At 34.7% G+C, this 11387-nt stretch overlaps 1 protein-coding gene across 1 annotated transcript; it reads right to left on the reverse strand.

Moving 5' to 3' along the window:
• Nucleotides 1–9048: 9048 nt before the first annotated feature.
• On the reverse strand, nt 9049–9999 carry LOC133054175 (olfactory receptor 52A5-like). The gene has a single exon (XM_061138920.1). It carries the CDS (start codon nt 9997–9999, stop codon nt 9049–9051), a length of 951 nt encoding a protein of 316 aa, XP_060994903.1.
• Nucleotides 10000–11387: the final 1388 nt, after the last annotated feature.

Below are 11387 nucleotides of genomic sequence, written 5' to 3' on the forward strand. Positions count from 1 at the left end.
GTTTGTTTTGAACTCTCTAGTTTAGACAGTCTGATTCAAGATGGCGGTTTTTGTTGAGTATCTTTCTTGTTTTATGTTTTTATCTAGGTTCATACCATCAGTGGTTAAATGTGGTTTCAAATGGCATTTGACACACATACTCATTTTTTTTTTTTGATGTTGCAGTTAAATTTGGCTGTGAATGTACATAGAGTTTCCCTGAATAATTTATTTGAATTTTCCTTCTTTTTTTTTTTTTTTTTTTTTTTGCTCTGTATACAGATAGATATAAACACATACACACTTGGAAGCTTACAAATATTCGCTATAGAGAGAGGAAGCTCTCCTTCCAGTCAATGTGAATTCCTATGGTTTTTGCAAAATTAGTTGAAAACCATCTCATTGAATGTAGTTGGGTCTTCTAAGTTAACTTCTTGTAAGTTAACAAGATCTGACATAAACGGTGTGCTACATATAACTTTATTTTCTAATCAAGGAATTCCTAATTCATTCAGATAGTCTAGTAGAAGTCAAATAATAATAATAATACCAACACACTCTTAGGAGCTGCTCTAGATCTTGGGAAAATAAGTTATAAAGTGGCATTATCAAAGATGACACAAGCAAAGCTCTACCTGTGACAATTACACATGACAAGTGGTATGCTAAGTATGCATATGGGACACATAAAGAGGTTGTAACAGAGTATTTAGAATCTGCTTTTATCCCAAAGTTGGAACCTAGAGAAATTCTCTGAGTATTATGTATAAAGTTAAATATTTTACAGATAAATAGTTAAAATAATATGTAATGACAACAAAGAAATAAGTCAGACATCTGCTATACTAAAATGTGATACATGAATTTCTCATATGCAAATTTATTTCTGTAAAAACTGAACCAGGAAAATTTTTACCTGATAGAATAATACCTAAAAATTGAAAGTTTTATGATTATTTCTGAAAGAAACTTTTCAATTACCAAAATTTAATCAAATAATGATATCTATATTTTCACACATACACTAAAATGTATTTTATCAGTATTTTTCTAGAATAACAAAAAAGTATCAAATAATCAAAAAAGTATTAATATGCATCAATTTTTTGGCACTCAGCTTTCTTCACAGTCCAACTCTTAAATCCATACATGACCACTGGAAAAAGTATATACATAAAACTTTAGATACATTATGCAATATTGAATAAGTAACTATATTTATTCAGTGGGATTCAAGTTCATGATACGATTACTGATTTAAAATAAGCAGTTTTAATATATTTATTAAAATCCACCTCTGGATACTACCATATAGCTCTATTTTCTATATGCTCCATTCATCTTTTATGGAAGTGTAGCATATGTTACAAAAGCCATTTGCTGGCAATTTCCATATTTAAGTATTATTATAATTTCTTGGAGGCTTATTTTTCTCTCACATATTGAAAATAGGCACATCATTCATATAACATTCTCTCCAAACACCTCATCAGTTCAGTTCAGTTCAGATCAGTCGCTCAGTCATATCCACTCTTTGCGACCCCATGAATTGCAGCACGCCAGGCCTCCCTGTCCATCATCAATGCCCAGAGTTTACTCAAACTCACGTCCATCGAGTCAGTAATGCCATCCAGCCATTTCATCCTCTGTCGTCCCCTTCTCCTCCTGCCCCCAATCCCTCCCAGCATCAGGGTCTTTTCCAATGAGTCAGCTCTTCGCATGAGGTGGCCAAAGTATTGGAGTTTTAGCTTCAACATCAGTCCTTCCAATGAACACCCAGGACTGATCTCCTTTAGGATGGACTGGTTTGGATCTCCTTGCAGTCCCAGAGACTCTCAAGAGTCTTCTCCAAAGGTCAAAAGCATCAATTTTTCAGTGCTCAGCTTTCTTCATAGTCCAACTTTTACATCCATACATGACCACTGGAAAAACCATAGACTTGACTAAACAGACTTTTGCTGGCAATGTAATGTCTCTGCTTTTTAATATGCTATCTAGGTTGGTCATAACACCTCATAGAACCCGGTAAGTCAATCCAGTATGGCGTTTACTTTTAACCCATATTGGTTGATCACACAGATTCTCTTCTTCAGATAGGATTGTGCAAAATTACTTGCAGGCATTATAGAAACACACTCATAAATGAGCCCAAAATGCAGCCATTATTACACTACTCCCTAGTCCCTTAAAGCTGAGATTCAAAGGGTTGTTTGTTTGCTTTTCTAAATCACCATCCATCTTACTGAGGAAGAAACACACCAGTCTCTACCCAATCTCTGTCCCTCATTAACTTCATTTTCCAGTTCCCTATACCCTCACAGAAGCTTAATGTAAGGCCCATATTGTCTTAGTTTACCATTACTGCCTATACTACCTTTTCCTGATTCACATTCTTCTCACGCTTTTTACTCATGGTATAACATATTAGCTACTCCTTTTGACCTGACACAATATCCTTGCTCCTTCAATTCCTTACTTCTACTTGCTTTATGATCTCATATTATAATCTGTATATTCAACTTCTCCAACAGAGAAGCTCAATGATGGAAAAAAATCACAATTCTGGAAGGGTTTCCAATAAAATGTATGCGGTGCTGAATTCCCTGCTGATTTCCAGACATTCATGTTCATAAATTTCACCTTTCTTTTCAAACTCTCTGCAATAACTCTTTTCTGTTGGTCGTAAGATGTTTGTTACATTTTACAAACTCTAGATTCCTTCTCTCTGCTACTCCCTACCCCAGCGGGCATGGACACTCCTCTTTCAGCTAACTCGTAGTTCTGTTTTGATGAGAAGTGAAGTTGCTTAGTCGTGTGTGACTCTTTGTGATCCCATGGACTGTAGCCTACAAGGCTCCTCCTTCTGTGGAATTTTCCAGACAAGAGTACTGGCGTGGGTTGCCATTTCCTTCTCCAGGGGATCTTCCTGACCCAGGGATTGAACCTAGGTCTCCTACGTTGCAGATAGATGCTTTACCCTCTTAGCCACCATTATTCCTTTACTTCCTCCCTGATAATTAGTGTATGTATGTATATATATATATATATATATATATATATATAAAATTAGTCTTCCCTCAAAATTAGTATATTAATCATGTATTAATTTAGTAGTCATTTCCCTTCTGATAAAATATAATTCAAACCTACTGGTATATTCACAGATGCTGTGATTTTCTGCTAATATCTGCTGTCTCAATTTAAATGGTGCTATAATTCCCAATGTGTCACTATGAATCACCATATTTTCAAAATCAATTTAAGTGATTTTTAAACCACTGTCATAAGACTTTGTCTCCATAATTCTTGAAAGCTTGTATATTTAGAAAAAATTCAAAATTATAGTTTATCCAAACACATCAAACATTTTAAAGGACTCTTCTAAGTTGATATTTGTGCAGTGCTTAAAATTATTTTGTCTTTAAAATACAAATTTTGTTTCCATAATCCAAGTATCTTGTTTTCATCCAGTCTCAAGACACCCTGCTCTTTTGTTGCTTTTTCGCTCTTACTGTATGTTGTTGATGCGCTGAGTTCCATCGACAACTATAGTCTTCCCCATGGTTCTTTTACTTCTCATTAAAAATGGCCTCATGCCCAGACATATTTTCCAGTCCCATAGTTTCACTAATCACTGTTTCAGAGTAAATAAATAGTCATATCTGGATAAATCTAACCTGAACAGAGAACTCATCTGCTAAACTGCCTCTTAAACAGTTCCAACTTGTGAAATTACTCCATTTGGGGGGTTAGGGAGAAATCAAATAACATCTGGCCTTTAAATTCAAGTATCTTTATTTGATCCAGGTTTGCCGGTAGTATAGTCAAAATAGTTCAATAGGTTCAGGATTTCTACAAAGGCCTTTTATTATATATAATTACATATGAGAAGAAAAACCCTCAATTCATCTAGAAGAAAACTGGAAAACCATTCATTCCTTCAAATCCAGTCACACATTCAGTGACTAAATACTTAGCGATAAGAGATTCAATTTTCAAATTTGCTATTAATAGTGGAGATAACTTTAATACATCATCACCATTACAAACATATCTGGCACAAAAATCATATATGACAGGATTCTGCAAACTAATTTAGAATTTTAGAACTTCTTAGCTAAGCTAAGTAATGCTTAGTAATGCTTCCTGTAGGTTTCCTCTTGCACGACATTGGACCTTCCTATGAGACAAATACTTGTGGCTTGTTGGTTTGTTTTTTTTGTTTGTTTTTTTTTTATACTCTCAACTCAAACATTGCCTCCTCTGTGAAGAGTCACCTAATAGTTTTAGCAACATTCAAATTTATTAAATATAGCTACTAGGAATATCTAATAGGAATGCATTAGTATTTTACTTTCCCCAGACTTGTTTAATGCCAAAAATGCACAAAACTCAATGCATTTGCAGATGCATTTGCTTTGTTTTCAGCTGTATATATGCATAGTGAAGGAGGGTGGTGTGGACTAGGAAAAGTAAAGAACCAGTCTAAGAAAAATGCTAAGAATTTAAGCATCTTAATGTATGAATTTCCTCTGTTATTTCAGTATTACCTTTGAATGCTCACATAAGTGAGGCTATATACTTGTTTTAGTTGAAGATATGAAGAGAGTCATTAGGGGTGGGAAGGGGGAAAGAAAGGTGGAAAATGCTAAGTAGACCAAGAGGAACTCAGTAATATTTATTATACTCCTCATGTCTTAGGTGAGATGCTGACTGTCAGGAAGCATTTAACAAGAGGCTTCCTGTGTGCTGTTTTGGATCTGTCAGGAACCCTCTGGCCCTTATTGATTCCTGAATATTCAGGAATTAAGAGGAGAGGCATGCCTTTCCCTTCCCCAGGGCTCAGGAATCCAGGCATTTCTCATTACAATAATAAGTACCCTCTTCCTTTTTTGAGCCATATACGGTAAAAGGTGATTGTTTGCAACCCTCTCTTTGATAGGGATCGTCTTATGTATTGTAAGTCTGGAATTTTAATCTTTATCTTTGCTGAGAATAGCCACCTTGTAAGACAGTATATACGCCCAAGCCATGTTTGATTAAAACACCTTTGCTCCATCAGAGCTTTGGTCCCTGTGTCTTTCTTTCTTTCTTTCTCTTCCTTCTTTCTCTCTATTTCTGGCTAATTCCTTGGAACGCAGAGGCCCGCTGAGCTCACTTTCTTGCCCGGGCTTCTAAGACCCTCTCGAGAAGGCGCACTGTGCCTTCACCCACTCGAGAGGGCGCCTGGTGCCTACGTGCAGCAGCGCGAGCCCTAAGAACAGGGCTCTATTGGCTTTCCACGTAAACCAGGGGATGTCAGCCTCTTCCTCTCTCTTACTCTCGGAACCACCAGGTTCCAGTCCAGTAAAGGACCAAGAGCTGACAAGTATTATTCTCCTTTTAGGATTTCATAAGAGTGATTATACCCAGCTACAGAATCCAATTTCCCACAATCTCCTTAGATCGTTTTCTCTGTGTCAATCTCAGAGGCACCTAGAAGAACACATACTCACAAGTTCAAATCACCAATCTTCTTACATGTGTGCACTGGGATGGTAATATATAATTGCACATGCAATTATAATGAAATTGTTTCCAATAAGACAGATAGAGGACAAATATTATATCAGCAGTTGGGCAAAGGCAGGATGCAATTCCCTTGTGTAAAGGAAATAATAACAAACATATCAAGGGATGTAATGATATGCAACAGTTTATTTTCTCCAGCTTTCAATGGCTTCTAAATGCATGAATATTGGACAAAGTAGGAAGTGCCAGTTCCAGGACTCCATTTCCAGTATGTACTGAGACTTCTAATTTAATTTCACAAAGCTGAAAGAGAGAGAAGTAGAAACAGAGCTTCCTTTCTAATAAGAGCTAATCCTAATATTTAAGTCACTTTATAGGAGATTCCATGGATTTTTTTACTCAGATAAATTTCTTACTTCTATAAACCACCTTGGCGGTAGTCATCTTTGACCAACAATGCTAGGCAACACCCTATATACAGAGTCAACTACCTAATGTATATAAACTGGACCATACAAGCATTTAAAAAAAAATGAGGTATAGTTGATTTAAAATGTGCTAGTTTCAAGTATATAGCAAAGTGGTTCAGTTATACATATGTATACATCTATTTTGCCAGATTATTTTCTCTTATAGGTTATTACAGAATATTGAATATAATAACCTGGGCAATATAGCAGGTTCTTATTGGTTATCTATTTTACAGAGAGTAGTGTGGATCTGTTAATCCCAAACGTCTCATCTATCCCTCTCTCTGGCCCTTTCTCCTTTGGTAACCACAAGTTTGTTTCATATGATTCTGGGTATATTTCTCTTTTGTGTATAAATTCATTTGTATCAATTTTTCAGATTCCACATGTAAGTCATATCATATGATAATTGTCTTTCTCTATCTGGCTTACTTCACTTAGTATGACAATTTCTAGGTCCATCCATGTTGCTGCAAATGGCCTTATTTCATTCTTTTTTATGGCTGAGTAATATTTCCTCTTATGTTTTACATAAGAAAAGATTGTTGACTTTGGGAGGATACTTATTGGTTTGTGAAGTAAGATTTCCACATAGATGCATTGTAATTATTATTATTTTCATTACAAAGTCAGTCACAACAAGAAGTAGGGAGCTCTGAAACTGTCACAATCCTTTCTATGGGACAGTCCAGATGAACATACAGTTAGTTTGTACTCATATTTCTGTCTTCTTGCTTGCTTCAAGTGCACTAACCTAGTCTGTGTGTTTAGAGCCAATTCAGGCAAAATCTTGGGTAACCATACTTCTCATTACTCATGACCAATATGTATGACCACTTTGAGTTTACTTCCCCTATCTGTAAAGTAAAAGATTTGGTCTTCTTTGCCATTAAAAATTAGATAGACAAAAGTTAGCCTGCCTGGCATAACTTTCTGCAACTATATGAGCTAATTTTGAATGTTTCACATACACAGAGACAGAATCAGAGTAAGAGTCTTTCATGAACAAGTGTGATGGAAGTTTTCAGGCAAGGCGCTTCATCTTCATTTTAGAAGGCAGGAGTGGATGAAGTAAGCAACTTTGAAATTAAGTTTAATTTCAGGAAAAAAATCCTCTAAGCTAGAATTATTCTTTCAATAGTATTAGATTTCTGGAGACAATGTACTAAATTAAAAGAATGTTAATCTGTCAAAACTGATTTGTATGACACTAAACACAGTATTTAAGTCTATAACAATATTTCCTTTCAATAAAGTGTTAATAGAAAGTACTTCAACATAATAAAAGACATTTGTGACAAACTCGCCGGTTACACTCTCCATAGTGAGAAACAGAAAGTCATTCCTGTAAGAACAAGAACAAGAACAAAATAAGGATGTCCACTCTTGGCACTCTTAGTAAACAAAATATTGGAAGTCTTAGCCAGAGCAATTAGGCGAGAAGAAGAAATAAAGTTCATTCAAATTGGAAAGAAGTGAAACATCCACTATTTGTGGATGACATGATTTTATACACAAATTACTCTATCAATTTCACCATAATAAATGAATATAGTAACATTGAAGAATACAAATTCGATGTTTAAAAATTTGTTCCATTTCTGTATGCTAACAGTGCCTGAGCAGAAAGAGAAATTAAAACAACCACACTATTAGCAGTCTCAACAAAATAATAAAATGAATTTGGGAATAAATTTAACCAAGGAGGTTAAAGACCTGTACAGATATTTTTGAAAGAAATTGATGAATACACAAATAAATGGAAAGGCAATCTGTGTTCATAGGTTGAGAGAATTAACACTGTCAAAACGTCCTTATCACCTAAAGCCATCTACATATTCAGTGTTATTCCTATCAAACTCCAAGGAATATTTTTCACAGACATAAAACAAAAAGTCTAAAATTTATATGGAATCAGAAAAGAACCATTATCCACAATATCCAGCTATCTCACTTCTGGGTATTTACTGGGAAACACAAAATTAACAAGAAAACCATTTGAAAAAGTATATATATACTCAGAGCTAATTTAGGTAAAATCTTGAGTAAACATATTTCTCATTACTCATGACTGTTATGTATGACTTTGAGCTTACTTCCTCTATCTGTAAAGTGAAGGATTTGGTCTTCTTTGTTATAAAAAATGTTAACTTGCACTGGCATAACTTTCCACAAATATATGAGCTAATCATGAATGCTTTGCACACAAAGACAGAACCAGAGTAAGAGCCTTCCATGAGCAAGTGTGATGGAAGTCTTATATATATATATATATATATATATACACACACACACAAGGCTTCTATATATATATAGAATATATATAATCCCCCTTTATAGAATTGGTTCTTTCTTCTTCAGACATAGTTATAGAATTTGCTTTTATCTAAAAAAATATTGCTAATATATCATGTGGTAGGTCAAAAAAAGTATATTAAATGCGTAGTTTTTTATATTTACTTAACACTTCCATTAACTTTCAGTTATAACTCTACCGCACATTTTAGTATGATTGTAATATTTTACTAATATAAATATGCTTACATTGCTTAATATTATAAAGATAAAATATAAATATGTTTCAATGTATAAGGTATAAATAGACAATGCTCAACACACAATTGCAGAACAAAGAACTTTAGGGCCTTAAACACAATAATAATGATGATAATAACTATATAAACAACAGCATAGATTTTGTTTCATACACAATATATTATAATTCATTACACTGATATTTTTATGCAGTAGCATTGATGCCACTTCATATTTTTAAACAGAAGAAGCAAAAGAGTGTTAATATTTAGTTGCACTTTTAAGAGATGTCCTTAAAAGTTGATTTAATTAAAACAAAATCTTCATAATTTCTTCTTCTGTGTTATCCACTGGGTAAAGGTATGCTCCAAGTAATTCTGTATTCATACAAGTGAAATTATTTGAATAGGAATCAGAGCTTCAGTGTTGCAAATGTAAAATTTAGAGCTCTCTATTTCAGCAAACAAATGAACATAAGAAAGCAAACAATTACACTAAAAATTAGTGTTTCTCAGACTGAATTTGTATTATTTGAAATAAGATAAATGAGAGCTCAAGATGCATTCTTCAAGTGAAAAATCTTGGACACTCGATCTCGAATCTGTTTGGTCTTTACACCATAAACAATAGGATTGAGAAAAGGTGGGACAAGCAGGTAAAGATTGGACAGAAGAATGTGAATGTAAGATGGAATATGGAACCCAAATCTGTGTGTAAAGGAGGAGAAGAAACCCAGGAGATAAAACACAAGGAAGACGCAAATGTGGGCAATGCAAGTGTTAAAGGCTTTGAGTCTCGCTTCCTTTTGAGGCAGTTTAAAGACAGTTACAAATATTCGAATGTAAGAGAGTGTGATGAAGATTATATCAAACCCAAGTATAATGAAAGCCACAAAAAGACCATAAATCTTGTTGATTCGAGTGTCTTCTGCTGCCAGCTTCACAATGGCCATGTGCTCACAGAATGAATGGGAGACCACAGTGGTCCGATAGTGTTTCAGCCGGCATTTGATGAGAATGAGACACAGAGCTATGAGGACACCTGCTCTGAGTGTCACTCCAGCCCCAATCTGAGTGAGGAGTTTGTGGGTAAAAATAGCTGCATGTCTCAGAGGATCACAGATTGCCACATAGCGGTCCAAGGCCATGGCCAGCAGAATACCTGACTCAGTACACTGGAAGGTATGGATGAGCCACATCTGAAAGAGACAGGCATCAAAAAGTATTTCTGGTGAATGGAACCAGAATATCCCTAACATTTTTGGTAGGATACAGGTACTAAGAGCAATGTCTGTCACTCCAAGCATTGCCAGGAAGAGATACATGGGTTCATGGAGGCTGTGCTCAGATTTGATGATGACCAAAATTAGGAAATTTCCAAATAGAGCAAGGATGTACATGGCACAGAAGGGAATGCCGATCCAGAACTGCACAGACTCCAGGCCAGGGATCCCAATCAGTGTCAGCACTGAGGGCATGAAGACTGTACCATTGAGCTGGAGCATGTTGGCTTGGAACTGCCGGCTTTGGAGATTCTGATTCAAGATGGCAGTTTGTACTGAGTGCCTTTCTTATTTTCTGTTTTAACCTAAATTCATACCATCAGTGGTTAAATGTGGTTTAAAATGGCATTTTGACAGACATATTCATTTTTCTATAGAACAATTAGATTTGTCCAGGAATCCAGATACAGTCTCCCTGAATGATATATCTCAAATTTCTACTTCTGTTTTCTAATTCTCTGTCTCTTTTTCTGTTACATATATAGAAACATATACACTCTCAGAGGCATACAAATACTCACCATAGAGAGAAGCACTCCTTCTAGTCAATGTGAATTCTTATGGTTTTTGCATAATTAGTTAAACAGTATTTCATTGAATGCAGTTTGTTCTGCTAAGCTAACAAGTTCTGAGAACATAAATTCTGTGTAACATAACTGGTTTTTTTTTTTTTGGTTTTTTAATCAAAAAACTTATAATTCATTCAGACAGTCTAGTAGAAGTAAAATAATAGTAATGATAGTAACAGACTTTTAGAAGTTGCTCTAGATCTTGGGAAAATAAGTTACAAAATGGCATAGTCAAAGAAGACATAGGCAATGATCTAAATGTGATAATTATATAAGACAATTAGTATGCTAAGTATGCATATGTTACATATAAGGTTGTAACAAGTATTTAAAATCGTCTTTATTCCAAAGTTGGAACCCAGGTAAACTTTTTAAGAAATGTGGATAAAATTAGGTATTTTAGAGATAATAACATAAAATAAAATGTAACATGACAATAAAGAAATAAGGCAAACTTATATTGAGATAAAATGTGATACATGAATCACATGCAAATTTATTTCTACAAATTTAAACTGGGAAAATTTTTACCTGATTCAATAATATCCAAAAACTGAAAGCTACTATGATTATTTCTCAAGTTATCAAAATCTGAACAATTAATAACATCTATATTTCAAATATATACCTAAATTTATTTTGTCAATATTGTTCTAGGAAAATAAATCAGAAAGTATCAAAACCATGAACATAAAGTTTTAAATATACTATGTATTGAAGAAGTAACTATATTTATTCAGTGGAATTCAGTTTATCATGTGATTATGAGAAATAATCAGTGTTAATATATTTATTACAAACGACCTTTGGACACTATCATACAGCTCTGTTTTCTGTCTGCGCCATTCATTCTGCTATGGAAGTGATTTGCTGTTGTTCTAGTCATTAAGTCATATCTGGGAACCTTTTGGAGTGTAGCACACCAGGTGCCTCTGTACATGAGATTTCTCAGGCAAGAATACTGGAGTGGGTTGCCATTTTCTTCTCTAGAGGATCCTCCATCCCAGGAATCGAACTTGCATCTCCTTCATTGGCAGGTGG

This window comes from Dama dama, chromosome 1 (genome assembly GCF_033118175.1).
Source record: "Dama dama isolate Ldn47 chromosome 1, ASM3311817v1, whole genome shotgun sequence".
NCBI classification, from domain to species: Eukaryota; Metazoa; Chordata; class Mammalia; order Artiodactyla; family Cervidae; genus Dama; species Dama dama.

Bases quoted from the DNA above. Each gene is read 5' to 3' on its own strand.
- LOC133054175 (XM_061138920.1), bottom strand. From the start codon at position 9,999: ATGCTCCAGCTCAATGGTACAGTCTTCATGCCCTCAGTGCTGACACTG.